Source organism: Emydura macquarii, unplaced genomic scaffold (assembly GCF_026122565.2).
Source record: "Emydura macquarii macquarii isolate MOO-44397 ecotype Brisbane River unplaced genomic scaffold, CSIRO-AGI_Emac_v2 contig_2308, whole genome shotgun sequence".
Lineage (NCBI taxonomy): Eukaryota > Metazoa > Chordata > Testudines > Chelidae > Emydura > Emydura macquarii.
Window position 1 is genome coordinate 3936332 of NW_027132445.1, and position 16612 is coordinate 3952943.

Here is a 16612-nt window from a genome sequence, read left to right on the forward strand (position 1 = left end):
GGTTGGCTGATATGTTTCAAACATGAGGTGAGGCACTCTAAGGGGACATCTGTTAGCTGATAAGTATTCTCCCTGTTGCATGTCCTGTGTTACTGCATGCCCTACTGTATGTTTGTTTTATTGCCCTTGAGGCAATGCATTTCTTTGGCCTGTCACAGTGTCCTTGGGGCATGCCAGAATTATTGCTTAAATGTTAAGAACTCAGTCCTGCCAGGTGCTGAGCACTCTAGTTCTGATTGGGCAAAGCACCAACCACAGGATATGCTTTAAGCACCTGAGTATGGGGTTTGATCCTGCTTCCATGCAAATCAATAGAAAAACTCCAGTGCCGGATCAAGTCCTAGTTCCACTAAGATCACTGGGACTTATACAAGTGCTTAAAGTAAAGCATGAATCAAGGCCAGAGTAATCTTTTCCTTGCAGGATTGATGTGTAAATCCAAAGCTGGAATGGGGTTTTCCACTAGAAAAATCTCAACTCTTATTTAAAAAAATAAAGTAAGTTTCTAGCCTTTGTGACTACTGAGAACCCAGAAAACATGACCTCCTTGAGGTTTGTCACATGCTGGGGTACAATCCAGACCAGTGAGGGGTTATGTCACCAACTGCCTTGTAACCCTGAGTGCCTCAAAATGCTCTGCTGCTGTAGCTTGCTTGACTGGATGCTTCCAGCCAGCATATAAGCGTGCATGGAGTTTTCTGTGTGTTAAGCCCTGGTTCAGTGCTCTGACTCCAGTAGCTTCTCTACAATGTAGCGGCCCCACTCTGGCTGAACCAGGCAAGAGGACCCCAACGCCCCCCAGTTCCAAATTTTCCCAAAACCATGTGCTCTGCAATGTCCAGCCCTCTTCTGAACCATCCAGAGAGATATTAAGGTTCATTTGTTCCTTTAAAGATACAATATCCAACAGTTTGCCACATTAACTGGAGTTAATATTCACTGTAAATTAAACACAGCACTGGGTTGGTTTAGATTAAAAATAAAACAAGCTTATTATCAAAAGGAGATAGGATTTTAAGTGAGTTCAGGTATAAAGTTTAGAGTCAGAAATGGTTACAAGCAAATGAGAGAGAGACACGTTCTAGAGGCTAAGATTTAACAAAACAAGCTACAGCCTTTGTTGAAGGTAGTTTCCTTACCAATCTACCTTCCAGCAAGATGACTGACTTCGCCTCTGATCAGGATCTCCCACAAAACCCAAAGCATTTAGCATTTTGTTGTCTTAGGTGAAAGACAACTTGGGGTTTTTTTTTGTTCCTCTCTTTATAGTCCAGTGAACCTTTGAAATGGATTCTTCTGAAGATTAGTCCCCAAAATAAAGTTCATTCAAACTGTGAGGAAGGCAACATAGAGTCTGATGAAGGAAGTTTCCTGCTGTCTTTTTCCCCTGCTGCTGTTTGCTAAAATGCAAATTGAACTATTTCCTGTAATTTTCTCCCCTTGCTGTCTTGATGGTTCTGTGTACCTTCTATGTACATTGCATTCCTATTATCTCTTAATGTATTTTGGAAATACCTTCCAGATGGCAGAACAACATTCCTTTGTCTAGAGTGGGGTAACTTTAGCCCTGCCTGGCAGAGACACTTGGTCGAATTTGCCCTCCACATATACCCCATGTAATATTAATGATCAGTATGTTGTTAGCTTTCTATTGATATCTTACATGACACCTTTTATATACAGGAATGTACCCCAACTCACTAAGGTCATAACAACTGGTGAGGCCAGCTGAAACTCACTACCCAATAACAGTGAGCATTAGGTTGCTGTTACAGTCACAGCTCCAACACAGAGTGCAGATCAAAGGACCCCAAAATGTACTTAGTTTAAAAAAAAAATGTTTTTGGATGGTGTGGGCTGACCATATGGCAGTCAGCAAAAGATTTATTTTCCACAGCAAACACTCCACTTTCACTGAGCACAAACACAATTTTAACTCGCAGCAAACACAGTTAAAACCATAACCTTCCCTCCACCAAGTCAAAGAAGTGTGCTTCAAAATGGTCTTTTATTCTTTCTTTTGCTCCTTCCTGTATGTGCTCCTGTGGATGCTACTTCCAATGCTGGTCTCCAGGTCCCTGATGAATGGCACCCATTTTGTTATACAGGAATGATTATACGGTCTTATTTCCTGGGTAAATTAACTGAGGTGTTAAACAAATAGGCAGCAGCTGTGGCAGCCCCATTAACTGAACACATGGCAATATAAATGTTGTTCACATTAAAATATGCTCATATTATTGAGTTCTAGTGAAATATTTTCCAACTTCAACTTTCTAATTGAACTATGTACGGAGCTAGGAGACAGACACAGTAATTCAGTCCATGGGACACATTTGCATAGTGGAGCAATCCCTTAATCAAGTTTGTAGAATTGGTGCTGCTGGAGTAGCAAGATTTTATATCTTTTGTGGATGTGGCATATTTTGCGAATGGACAAGGTGGCACAGAGAATTAATGCAAGGGTGTTTCAGCCTCTGAACACCAGAGCTCACATGGTTTAGGCCAAAGTGGATATTGAATTTGTTGGTCTTGCCCTAGTCCTTAGTGAACATGCTCCCATCTATTGTGACCAGATGTCCCGATTTTATAGAGACAGTCCTGATATTTGGAGCTCTTTCTTGTATAGGTGCCTATTACCCCCCAACCCGATGTCCCAATTCTTCACACTTGCTATCCAGTCACCTCCTCCCGCCACACAATTTGGCATGCAGATCACTGGCAAATTGCTGTGGACATTAATGGTAGGGTTAGCGATGTGCATCTCTCGAAGAGGGGGGAAGTCCACTGTCGGACACTAAGAAAACATACAAATATTATATTTAAAGCGTCTTTTCCCCTCTTGTGGGTTTCTTCATGTGAGGGGATACTTGGGGCTCCTAGTATCCCCGTCCTCCCTTAAGCAAATATCTCTTTCAGCATGCTTGGAAAGTCACCAAATTTGGGCTGCTTCAGACCAAAGTGGAACTTGCAACCTTCAAATCCCCAAGTCTGAATGATCTTTGGATTAGTCAGAAATAAAAATTGGGGGGGGAAATATCAGAATCTTTGTATACAGTATATCTTCTGCCCCGTTCATTATTCAGGAGGCAATTGTCATAGGCTTCAGGACAAACATTAGTAGATGTTTCTGTTCTGATGTTAAAACAATCGCCTTATGCACTTTAGCAATTGGAAATAAAAGAAAAGCAGATACAGCAACAAAACTGTCATGTACGTCAATATTTAGCACCTGATCCTGCTGACTGCCTTTTGGGACGTGCTGAACACCTTCAATTTCAACTGAAATCAATGAGCTGAAGACATTCAGCTCTTTGAAGGGAGTAGGGTTCATAATTTCTTTGTACACAAAATTGTGATTATTTAAAAACAAATTTCAGGTCATTCGGTTTGATTTTTCATAGGGTAAAGTCGCTTGTGTTAAAAAATAATATATTGTATTAATGGCACTAGCATCTGAAGGTCAAAGTAGAAAATACATTTTGGGATAATAAAAAGAGCAAGATAAATATTTTTGATGTTTTAGACTCCCATTCCTTTCTCTCCCATGGGTATAATTCAGGAGTGAATTCAATTGAGTCCATCTGTGTAGAATTAAACCCACACTTAATTTAAAAGGACATAAGTACACGTGGATTTTGTAGGTAGCTGATAGAAGGATACCTGTAAGGATTAGCAGAACTGGACACAATATTCCAGTGGTGGTCACACCAGTGCCAAACAGGGATAATACAACTTCCCTACGACTGCTGGAGATTTCCTTGTTTAGACATCAAAGATTTACACTAGCCCTTCGTGCCACAGTATTGCACTGAGAGCTTATGTTGAGCTGATTATTCACCATAACCCCCAAGTTCTTGTCAGAGCCATGGCTTCTAAAGATACAGTCCCCCATCCTGGGTATGTCTACCCTGACTGCAGCAAAGTCGCTGCTGTCAGATCAATCTTTCTGGATCGATTGAGCGGTCAGTGTAGACCCACTCAATCGATCAGGAAGGTCGACGCAATAATTCCACCCCCTCAAGTTGCATAGCGCTGCATGGATGGGAACGCGGTTCCCGACGGTGCGGTGCAGTGAAGGCGGTGCACAGAAGTGAAGTACAGCAGTTGACAGGAGTTACGCAAGCTCCCGTTGACTGCCACCGAATTTCTAGGTAAGTGTAGACCAGGGCCCTGTAAATATGGCCTACATTCTTTGATCCTAGATGTATGACTTTACATTTCGCCATATTAAAACACGCAGTTTGCTTGCACCCTGTACACAAAACAAACCAGATTGCTCTGTATCAGTGACTCATCCTCTTCGTTAATTTACCCCTTCATCAATATTTGTCACCTCAAACTTTATCAGAAATGATTTTGTATTGTCTTACAGGTCGCTGACAAAAATGTTAAATAGTATAGGGCCAAAAACCAATCTCTGTGGTACCCCATTAGAAACACATCCACTAGATAATTCCCCATGTACAATTATATTTTGAGACCTATCAGGCAGTTTTTAATCCAGTTAATATTTGTTTTTAATTGAAAAGGGTCAGAAGAGTCACAAGAATGATTAAAGGATTGAAATTGTGCTTTATATTGATGGACTCCAGGAGCTTAATTTGTGTAGTTTAACAATCTATAAGTGTGTGTATGGGAAATAGAAATTTGATAAGAGGGCTCTTCCATTCTTCGGACAAAAGAATAATAAGAGCTAATGCTTGGAGGTTTAAGATAGACAAAATCAGTCTAGAAATAAGGTGCACATTTTTAACAGTGTGGGTAATAAACTATTGGAACAGTTTACTGAGGTTTGTGGTAGATTCTCTCTATCACTAGAAATCTTTCAGATTGGATTTTTTTTCTAAAATATATGCTCTAGTTCAAAGAGGAATCTGCTCAGGTGAGTCCTACGGTCTGTGAAATGTAGGAGGTCAGGCAAGAAGATGATTATGGGTCCTTCTGGCTTTGTGTCTATGAAGGGCCCTATCCAGCACTCCTGACCCAGGCAAAACTAGATTTCAATGGGAGTGTTGACTGAATCAAGGGTGCTGAACAGGGCCCTTAATTAAATGAAAAGAGATGAACAAATGTGGCAATGCTGAATTATTTGTAATGTGCTTTGACTAATGAACCACTGCAATGACAGGAATCCTCCTAAAATATGGAAACACAAATCACGAAAAACCAATGTCAATGAATGTTTGCTATGTTGATGGATTTTTGTTAATATTCTCAGTGGAGATTTTTGCTGAATCACTGCACGTACATCAGGCTGACTTAGTGCTTCAGGACTTGATTTAATAATTTTAACAAACTTCAGCTGCTCATGGATGCCAAGGTTAGGGAGCGACCTTATAAAAAAACCTAGAAATCTAGGCAGACAAGTTGGTCCAGATTCAAACAACTTTATCCACAAAGTAACATGAAAATGCCTGACAGTGACAAACTTGGCTCCATAATTGAATGGAGGCAACGCAGATTAACCAGGCTATCCATGATATTGTGGGTGCACTGGCAAAGGTGAAGAAGCCTGTGTCTTTGTACCTACTATATAAGACTTCAGTCTGTCTGAAACCTTGCTGAGAGTAGGGCTAAACCTCCACCATTCTTGTGGCAGCACAGAATCCCTCTAGTGGTGGTGTCTATAACAGCAAGGGAAAATTAAGAATTCTTGACTAATACTGGTATTTAGAAACCTAACTATATGTGACATGACATAATGTTGAGTTGACCAGCTAACAAGTGTGACCAATCGAGACAGGGTGAGAGGTAATAGATGCCTATATAATAAAAAGTTCTGAATATTTGGACTGTCCCTATAAAATTGGGACATCTGGTCACCCTACATCAGGGGTGGCCAACCTGCGGCTCGCAAGCCGCATGCGGCTCTTTGCTTATACAAATGTGGCTTGCGAGCCGCATGCAGCTCTTAGCTCTTTGCGGCTCTTTGAGACTCTAAGTGAAATTGACTAGCTGCCCAGGGTAAGAGACCTGAAAGAAATTGACCAGCTGCTGCAGAAATTGATGCATCAGCATGAATTTTCGGTGGAGGGTAAGGTAAATGTGGCTCTTTGCATTATCTACATCTATTTTTTTGACTCTTCATCTCTGACTAGTTGGCCACCCCTACCTTACATAATATACTAATGATCAGTGGCTTTAGATTAACCTGCTTATAAACCAGACCCTCAAGACACTTAAAGGGAAATATATTTTGTGTAATTTGCCCAAGGCAGTTAATTAATTGAGCTTAATTCCAGTACATTCTAGTTCAGACACAAGAAAAAGTGCAATAAATTTCTCTAATCTTTTTAAAAGACAGAGTAACATTTCAATTATTATGTAATCTTTTGAAAGTTGCATGTGCAGTTGGAGTTAGATAAAATAGCTGTGGCAGGTAATTGTTCAAATGATTGATTAAAGAATTGCTGATGAAAATAAGAGTTTAAGTACATGTAAAAGAGCAGAATGTAACTGACCTGTCCATAGTTCTGTAACAAAGCTAGCTATGAAACTTGATAGACAGGGAGCTAAGGCCTCATTCTGACGTCTCTTGCAATGTTTTTCACACTGGTGTAAAGCCATCCGCTTCAATGGGTTTTTTCCCCCAGTAAACATTGCTGCAAAGTCTGGATGCTCCATCCCAAAGCACATTTGAGGGTTTTTTCCTTTGACTTCAGTGGGAACAGGTAAAGTAGTGAGCAAATAGCTAAGGGCCATGTGCTTCTGTGTTACATGATGTTGGGGATGGCACTGGAATTAGGACAACCCTCTATCACTTAAGGGAACAGGAAATGGTCCTCTAGTTGAAGAACATATGAGACTCATATAAGCCTCTAGAGGGAGAATGAAGACCCACACTCTGTGCATGTGGGTTACACATGCAGCATTAGTCTATTGCCAAAAAGGAGGGGGTGGAGGAATAACGTTCTTTGGCATACAGGGCCAGCTGGCGCTATCCTGAGCTCCCCGCTGGAATGTGGAAACTGTTTAGATACGTGGTAGAGAAAACAAAGAGGGTTTGGTAATGAGAGCATTCATAGACATTTCAGTGATGTACCAAGAGTATTTGTCTGATGGCTGCCACTGCTGCCTGCAGCTATAGCAGTCATATACCTATTGGTGTAAGGATGTATACAAAATTGTGCATGTTGTATTCCTCTTTGAATTTGGTCAGACTGGATGCTCATTAAAACTGCAGACTTGGGGGAATGTAGTCATCTAAACAATCAAAGGCAGGGAAGGGAACATTTAATCAGTTTGTACTTAAGAGAGTGAGCGTTCATTAACTAAAAAGCACAAGATTTTCAGCCATCACTTGGCATTTGGCCTTCCTTTCAGGAAAACTAGTGTGCAGCAAGAGAAACATCAACATTATAAAAGTGAGGCTTCTATTATCCAATAGAGATTTAAATGTTACACTTCTTTGTTCTAATCAGGATGCCTTTCAAGAAGACTACTACAGAACAGGAACCTATCCAGCTACGCCCATAGTGCCACCTCGGCGGCCATGGACTCTTTTGAACTGGCTTTTCTGGGCCTTATTGCTGCTATATCCTTTATTCAAGCTGCTTATCAACATGGTCAGCAGTGGATCATCCCTGACGCTGGCCAGTTTTGCATTTGTCATCATTGTGGGTAAGTTGTTTGAAAACTGGAAGATCACTTGTAAGAACAGCTCTTTAAAAGGGCAGAGGCCATCTTCCGTTCTTTTGGCAGGTACTGTTTGCACTTGCCTAATGAATTTCCAGATGCAAATCTGATTAAATTAGCAGATGCAAATATTCACCTGCAATCAGGTAATTAGAGGTGTAGGTCTCCAGACTTACGCCCACAATTCAGTTGCTAGTGTAGAAATATGGGTGTACATTTAAAATTTGGCCTGTAGACGGACCAGTCCAGAAGCAATGCTGTTCCACTGCATGTGGAAGAACTGCGGTTTTGGGTTAGTGAATGTGAGCACAGCTACACTGTACCTTAAAATAATAATGGGTGAACCTCCACAAGTTGCTTCTTTGAACTGTCTGGCCTTCTAGAGTCTGCAAAATTGAGCTTGAAATTTCTCAGCAAAATCTTATTTCTGAACTGCCAGTCCTGAACTGAGTAAGGAAATGCAAAGGAAGGGAGTTAAAGTGGAAATTGTTGTTCATACTTAGGCAAATCTTCAGAGTTTTGGAAAAGGATTAAATTGCTTTATTTCATTTAACCCGGTTTGTTTGGCCATACCTTGCACTAACCAATTAATTGAATATATTTTTAATTCACACCAGAGAGAGGTTCCTTCCTGCCTTCCACTGACTTTCATTCTTGTAGCTAAAGATAAAATTGTTGGTGGTTGTGAAGTTGTAACACACAATCTGAAAACGGTAACTCGTTGTTTACTCTTGCCTGATACCCATGGTATAGAGCCATGTAATAAGCAAATGAGAATTCTTATTGACTGACTGACTAGTGCAAAGTGAGCAGGCTTTGGGCCACATCTCATTATTTTTTTAAAATTGATGATGGCTGCAAACCGTAACTTTGGTGCCAAATTCCCCTGAGCTTGGGGAAGTGTAGATGGGCTTTGAACTTTGTGTCTCGAGTCCAGTTTAATAGAATTATAGAAATATAATACTGGAAGGGACCTTGAGAGTCATTTAGTCTGTGCTGAGGCAGGACCCAGTGTACCTAGACCATCCTGACTGGTGTTTATTCAACCTGATCTTAAAATCTCCAATGATGGGGATTCCACAACCTCCCTTGGAAGCCTAGCCTAGTACTTATCTATCTGTATAGTTAGAAAGTTTTCCTAATGTCTCACTTAAATCTCCCTTGCTGCAAATTAAGCTGATAAATACTTATTGTTCCTTCAATGGACATGAAGAACAATTGATCACTGTCCTCTTTATAAACAACCCTTAATGTATCTGAAGACTTATCTAGTTCCCCCTCAGTCTGCTTTTCTTAAGACTAAACATGCCCAGTTTTTTTAACATTTCCTCATAGTTCAGATTTTCTAAACCTTTTATCCTTTTTGTTGCTCTCCTCTGAACTCTCCGCAATTAGTCCACGTCTGAGTGTGGTGCCCCAAACTGGACACAGTACTCCAGCTGAGGCCTCACTAATGATGATTTAGACCAGGATAGTTACCTCCTATGTCTTAACACGTGACACTTCTGTTAATACACTCCAGCATATTAGCCTTTTCCACAACTGCCTCATGTTGTTGGTTCATATTCAGTTTGTCTGTGATCCACTATAACCCCAGATCCTTTTCAACAATACTGGGTCCATGGTAGGTTTTCCCCATTTTGTAGTTGTGTGTGTGTGTGTGTGTGTGTGTGTGTGTGTGTGTGTGTGTGTGTTGTTTGTTTTTTTTCCTCTCCCCCCTTCATGAGTGAAGTACTTTACACTTGTCTTCACTGAATTTCACCTTTTTGAATTCAGGCCAATTCTCCAAATTGTCAAGGTCAGTTTGAATTCTAATCCTGTTCTCCAGAGTGCTTGCAACCCATCCCAGCATGGTGTCAGCTGCAAATTTTAGAAGTGTACTCCCCACTCCATTATCCTAGTCATTAATGGAAATATTGAATAGTACCAGACACAGGACAGACCTCTGTGAGCCCCATGAGATACATGCTTCCAGTTTAACAGTGAACCATTGATAACTTATTGACTATGGTTTTTCAGTCAGTTGTGCACCCTCCTTATGGTAACTTCATCTATTCTAAATCACATTTCTTTAATTTGCTTATGAGAATGTCAAGTGGAATTGTCAAAGCCTTACTAAAATAAAGATATATCATGTCTGCTACTTTTCCCCCATCCACTAGGCCAGTAATCCTGTCAAAGAAGGAAATTAGGTTGGTTTGGCATGATTGGTTCTTGACAAATCCATGCTGGCTAATATTTATATGATCTTCTGTTATACTCTAGGTACTTACAGTTGATTGTTGAATAATTTGTTTTAGTATTTTTACAAGTATTGAAGTTAGGCTGACTGGTCTATAATTTCCCAGGTCCTCTTTGTTTCCCTTTTTAAAAATGATACTATGTTTGCCCTTCTCCAGTTCCCTGGGATTTTACCAATCCTCCAGGAGTTCTGAAAGATAATTGCTAACAATTCTGAAATTGTTTCATCAGGTCCTGCCAACTTGAATATTGAAGCAAAATAAGCATCAAACACTTGAGTCGTTTTGATATCATCCATTATTAGCTCTCCTTCTCTGCTAAGTAGTGGACCGACACTTACCTTCATCTTTCTCATGCTTCTAATGTATTAACAGAGGTCTTCTTAGTGCCTTTTATGTTCCCTTGCTAGGTGTGACTCATTTTGTGTCATAGCATTTCTGATTTTGTCCCTACTTGCTTGCTATTCCATAGCAATTTGTCTATATTTGCACTTTTTGTAGGATTCTTTTTTTGATTTTTCAGGTCATTCCTGTCCCTGATGGAAGCATATTAATGTCTTTCTATTCCTCCTATTTCCTCCTTGTATTGGGATAGTTTGCTGTTAGCCCTTAAGATTGTGTCTCTGAGAAACTGCCAGCTCTCCTGAACTTCATCATTTAGATTTTCTTCCTTTTAGATTTTCTTCCCGTGGACCTTATCTACCAGTTCTCTGAGTTTGTTGGCTGCTTTTTATTTTATTTTATTTTATTTTTAAGTCCATTGTTGTTTTGCTGCTCTCACTCCTTCCTTTTTTAGAATTATGAAATCATCATTTCATGATCACTTTCACCCAAATTGCCTTCAATGTTCAGATTTCCAACTAATTCCTCCTTTAGTCAGAATCAAGTTTAAAATGGCTGCAACCTCTTTTCCCGATTACATCTTCTGTAACAAAAGATTGCCCCCAATACATTCCAAGAACTTAATGGACATTTTGTGGGTTTTTTCCTATTTTTTTCCCAACTGATGTTTGGGTAGTTAAAATTCCCTTTTACTCCAGGTAAGTTGTTTTGGATGCTTGGTTGTGGGTTTTATTTTTTTTTTTCCTGTTCTTAAAAAAATGCCTCATCCACCTTTTTGATTTAGTGCTCTACATCCCTATCATGTCACCCGTTTTTCTTCCCTTTTTATCTTCAGCTAGAGAATTTCAACTGGTCTGCCTTTCACTTCTTCTGGACCTTAGATCTCTCTTTCATGAAAACAGGCTTAAAACAGAAGTAAGGAAATGATTGCTGTGATAAAGAAGCAAAGACCCTTCAGACCCTTTATTACACAACTCAACAATATTGTTATGTACTTGTGTATGAGCCTTATATTGTGGCCAGGTACAGAGACCATGTTGAGTACATTGATGCTAAAAATATAGGGCCAGATTCTCTGCTGGTGTAAATTGGCACAATCCTATGAAAGTCAATGGAGCTAGCTAATTTACTGAGCATCTGGCCCAGTAATTATAAAGTCATTATAACTAATAAATGCAATAGAGTGTAAAGTTGTATCTCCATATTATCTGTTGTCTTATTGCTCTAAGTCTGGTGTAGTTGCTTCATGTTGGGGAGTCATATAATAGGTGGCTTCTGTTGAAGCCATAGCTTCAGTGATGCTCCAAATTGCTGCCTTCAGGTTTATTCAGTTTTCTCTTCATGTAGAGTATAGGATTGGGAACATCATGAAAGCCCAGTAGAGGCATTTAATGCTCATTCCTTCTGCTGAGTCACACATGTAGTGACACTAAATGTTGGAAAGACCTTCTCCTGCTCTTAGTTGGAGCTTTGTCAGTCCAAAGAAATGTAACGTGGTCATAGATTTTTAAGGCCAGAAGGTCCACTGTGGTCATCCAGTCTGCATGACACCCAGCGGTTCCTGCATCTAATCCAGTACTTTGTGGTAGAAACTAGGGCATCTTTGTGGAAAGACATCCATGTTCAGACAGTCACCTGCACAAAAGGGGGGAGGAAGGTGAAAGGAGAGGGATAAGCCTAAGAAAAGAGAAGCAGAGCCACATTAGGTATTCCTTCATCTCTGTGGGGGACTTGACACCCCTGATCAAGAGGTAGAGGGATTATTGTCTAGGTCAGCGGTTCTCAACCAGTGGTACGCGTAAGACGTCTGAGTGGTATGCGAGGTGTACCGCGCCGCCGAATGCGCCGCAGCCGGAAGGACCCTCCCACCCACTCTTGCGAAACTCTGCTGCCGAAAAGGGGAAACGGTGGAAGGGTTTCGGCGGAGGGCAGTGTTCCCGGCATGGAGCCCGCTGTGCAACGCTGCCACCGAAAGTCCCGGCCTGCCGCCGCCGCCGCAAAACCCCGCTGCAAGTCCCGGCCCGCCGCGAAACCGCACTGCTGCCGAAAGTCCCCCCCCGCTTTTTTTTTCCCCGAGTGGTACTCGGGTCAGGTACAGGCAAGTCAAGTGGTACTTGACCTGACTGTACCTGACCCGAGTGGTACTCGGGGGAGGGGGGGGAGGAGGTTGAGGTTGAGGACCGCTGGCCTAGGTCATAGTTTCTCAACCTGTGGTATGGGGGTACGTGAGACACAGGCAGGGGGTACCCGGGGAAAGACAGAGTGAAGAGGAGGCAGGTGGCAGCCCCCGGCTTCCCGCCCAGCCCCAGCTCCCAGATGGTAGGCGTGTGGCAGCCCCTGGCTTCTGGGGAAGGCGGGCAGCAGCCCCCCGCTTCTCGCCTAGTCACAGCTCCCAGCTGGGAGGTGGGCGGCAGACGCCACATTCCCAGGAAGCCAGGCTGCAGCCGCCCTCTTTTCACCCTGTCACAGCTCCCAGCTCGGAGGCAGGCAGCAGTTGCCAGCTTTAGGCGAAGGCGCTCAGCAGCCACCCGCTTCCTGCCTGGTCCCAGCTCCCAGCTGGGAAGCAAGCAGCAGCCCCCGGCTTCTGGGGAAGGCAGGCAGCAGCCCCCTGCTTCACTCCTGATCACAGCTCCCATCTGGGAGGCGGGTGGCAGCCTCCTGCATCTCGTGAGCTGGCCTCGCAGCTGGGTGGCAGCCACCCACGCCCTGTCTCTGAGCCGATGGACAGCCTCCAGTGCCCCAGCTTGAAGACGGGCAGCAGCCACCTGCTCACGTCCCTGGGTCCCAGCCAGCACAGAAGCCTCCTCTGCCTCAGCTTGGATTGGGTGGCAGTCACCCATCTCCTGGGCTGGCAGCCAGGTGGCAGCCGCCTGCAACTTACCCAGGTGGTAGCTCCCCTCCTTGGCTCAAAGCCCAGTGCCCAGAAAACTTGTCAATTTCACTGCTGTAGTTGAGCAGTGAAATTGACAACTATGACAGCCCCAGATTTCACCAGTTACCTTCTTTTCCTGTCTCTCCTCTCACCCTCCTTCCCTGTCTCTCTCTCATCCCTGCCTCCTCTCAAATCTATGGCATAAAATTTGGTGCAGCACTTTATATTCCCCAGCATTGGCATGCTGCTCAAAGCCTCTTCGCTTTGGCCAACATCATGTCTAGCCCAGGTACATGCTTGAGTTGCACACCCCTGGTGTAAAGCTGGTAACCCTACCCACACTAGATCTGACATCTGTCCTATCACGGCCTTATATACTCAGCCCTTCTTCCAACGTATGGCTCACATTAGTCTGTAAATATAAAATCCCGTGGAATACTGAGTGTTGGGGTACTTATTAAAATTTTCAGAAGTTACAGGGTACTTGCTACTTAAAAGGTTGAGAAACACTGGTCTAGATGTATGATGCTTGTGTTGTCCTTTGCAGTAGGTTATAGCCCAAGGCATTTATCACAGCTCTACTATCTATATGGCCCCTGTTACCATGGTATCTGAGCTCCTCATAATTACTAATACATTTACCCTCACAACAGCCCAATGGGGTAAAAAAGTGCTACTAGCTCCATTTACAGACAGGGAACTGAGGCTGGATTTTACAAGGTATTTAGGCACCTAACTGCTTCTGCAATCAATGGCAGTTAGGCATCTAAATATCTTTACAAATCTGGGCCTAGGTGACTTAGTCAAGTGACTCCCAAGTTGAAGTCTAGTGTCTTAACCACTACATCATCCTTTCTCCGTGGAGAATAGGGGAGGAAGGGATCGAAGAAAGCTGATTATGCTACCACGAATGACAAAAGAAGCCCTTTGTTTTTCTTCCCTGCCTCATCCTCACTCGAGCACTTCGCTGGTTCCGGCAGTTTAATAGGCTAGTTTAATAAGCAGATTGCTGAGACTTCTCTCTTTGAATGTGCTGCTTATCCACAGGGCTGTTCTTAGGTCTCTAAGAATGCTTGGCTGTTTGTAAAAGTCGTCTACAACAGTTAGCTGCAGCCAAAGCAAGTGGGCAAGCTCCCAGGACAGGGAGCCGGGTTTGAGGGATGTAGTGAAGTTAGCAAGATTAATGAATTGCTGAATGCCATATACTACTTACGGTAGTAAGTGCATGGCAGTCACATTTTGTGTGATGTTTAACCTTTGATGGGGATGTGAGAACCTATCCTGCTTCACAGCAACTCTGTGCTCCTCTGTGTTTTAATGCCCAGCATGATTAAAAGAAACCTGAAATTCAGAGGAGTTAGGCACTCAGTGTTATAGAATTTCAGTGGAAGCTGAATGACTAATTCTCTTAGGTTCCTTTGAATATCCAGCCTTGGAATTTAACAGGTAGATAATAAATGACAACTTGTAACCACGATGTGTATTGTGAGAAGGAAAAAATCCCAGCATGTGAAACGTAGTATTAATCAATTTGGGGTGGGACAGATTCATCTTACTGTGAAGCCACAACCATGGGCCCAAAAGATACTGGGCCACATCTGAGCCCCAAAAGGTGCAGGTTTCATGGCTCAGTAGGAAACTGCAACCTCATTTAAATTGAAAGGTTGAGAAAGGGACAGGAGTAAAAGAATACTGAGCCTTCAAAAATAAAATTAGAGGCATTGTGTCCTATTGTCAGTTACTTTTGTTTCATTTACACCGTTCCCTATGAATTCCAACATGGGTGTATTTGACTGTCCTCTGAAAGGCTATTTTATCTTTAATTGGCCACATCTTCAGTCACGTTCTGCTGGGACAGATCAATTTTAGCTCATCTGGTCGCATGAACTGTTATAGCCAATAGCAGAGCTCCAGTAACAGTCTTGGAAAAACTGTCCTGTTTTCTGTGTATTGATGATCTCTGTCAACAACATGCTACAGCTGCTTCTATGGAGAGGTACCTTAACATCACATGGTTGTGCGCCTCTATCTTTGGCAATAGCGAAATAGTCAGTAATGTTTTGTTGCCAAAAACTGACTAGTCAGGAAATGACAGTAGAACACCACCAATCTATGTTAAGTCTCGTGACCCTCTGTGCCAGGTAGACCTGTTTATTTGGCAGGCCCAGCATGTAATACATCCATACTATATTTGCACAACTTTAGCCTCCCTGCCTTCATTAGCAACGTGAGTCCGAGATCTAGTACCCCTGAGTTCACACATCTAAGCACAAAGAAGCTTGTATTACTGTAAACAGGGATTAGCAGGATATATTGAAGGCAATTTACCATTGTTCATAAATTTAATACTATAAGTGACTTTTTAAATTGCTAGGTGTATTTTGTCCTAGGATGCAGTTCTTTCTTCCATTGTACTAAAAAAAAAAATACTTGAGATCAAAAGGTGGCATCCAGGATACCCAGGTGTATTTTTGTTTGTTTGTTCTGTGTCCCATATTTCACAGATAAGCTTCCTGATTTTGGACCGCCCGAGTCCATAATACCTGATCATAGGTTTACTGCACTCTGTCAAAACAGACATTTCAGAGCCAGGTTTGTCATGTCTTTCTGTTATAATGGATTCAAGGTAAGACAGCTGATATGAACAAGCCTCCGGTGAGGGGAAAGAGATGAGGTATTTGAGTGCTTCTCTTGCCTGTAATCCTCAATTCTATTTCAAACCTTCTCTTTTTTTTCCAGACACTCTGACCACTTATATTATAGAGTAATAAATGTATTTGCTTGCAATCAGCACCCTGTGTTTTTGAAGAAAACAATCCTATAAGAGAAATGGCTGATGCTATAGTTACATTGGAGAATAGAAGAATAGAAAATGTATAGTAGAAGGAAATATTATAATTATTTTAGGTAGATGGGAGCAATAGATAACTGGCCTATATTTAACTACATTAGTTCAACTTGAACTCTTCAAGCCCCAAGGTTGATGGATAATTCCGTACTGTGAATGCTGAGACTTCCTCTCTCTGTTACATAAAAATAATAATGAAATAAATGATCTGGATATTATTAGTATGGGAGTCCCAGTCCTGGACCAGGACCTCACTGTCCCAGGTGTGTACAGAAACACAAGACTGTCCTGTCCCAAAGAGCAAGCATCTAAGTGACTTAGGATCCTAAAACCCTAAATTGTATTTTCAAAGGTGACCTAGGAGCCTAAGGTCCATTGACTTTTGATGACTTCAGCTCCTAAATTACTTAGGCCCTATTGAAAATTTTAGACTTTATTCCTATGGTATTTCTACCCAATGGAGTTAGAATAAGAAACGAAGGCTGAATAAACCAAACTCTGGTAGCTCTATTTGAGGAATTCCCATTGAAGAAGTCAATGGGGTTATTAACTCCAGACAGAACACAAGTCTGGGTCATGTTCTGGATTTCTACAGTTGCTGTAGAAGAGAGCAATTCTTGTTATACTCTATGTACTTCATGAGTAAAGAAGTCGTCAACAGTATTTCAAAGG

General features: G+C 42.1%; 1 protein-coding gene across 10 annotated transcripts in view; it reads left to right on the top strand.

The window, feature by feature from the left end:
- The window catches only part of AGPAT4 (1-acylglycerol-3-phosphate O-acyltransferase 4), a 129034-nt gene that overhangs the window by 102950 nt on the left and 9472 nt on the right, over nucleotides 1-16612 (top strand). For 8 of the 10 annotated variants that reach the window (XM_067560812.1, XM_067560819.1, XM_067560813.1 and 5 more), the window contains one exon: nucleotides 7425-7623. In XM_067560812.1, coding sequence (XP_067416913.1) covers nucleotides 7425-7623 — 199 coding nt within the window. Of the gene's footprint in view, nucleotides 1-1269; nucleotides 1457-7424; nucleotides 7624-11055; nucleotides 11450-16612 lie in introns of those variants that run through there. The other 2 variants (XM_067560817.1, XM_067560818.1) reach the window with 2 other exon arrangements.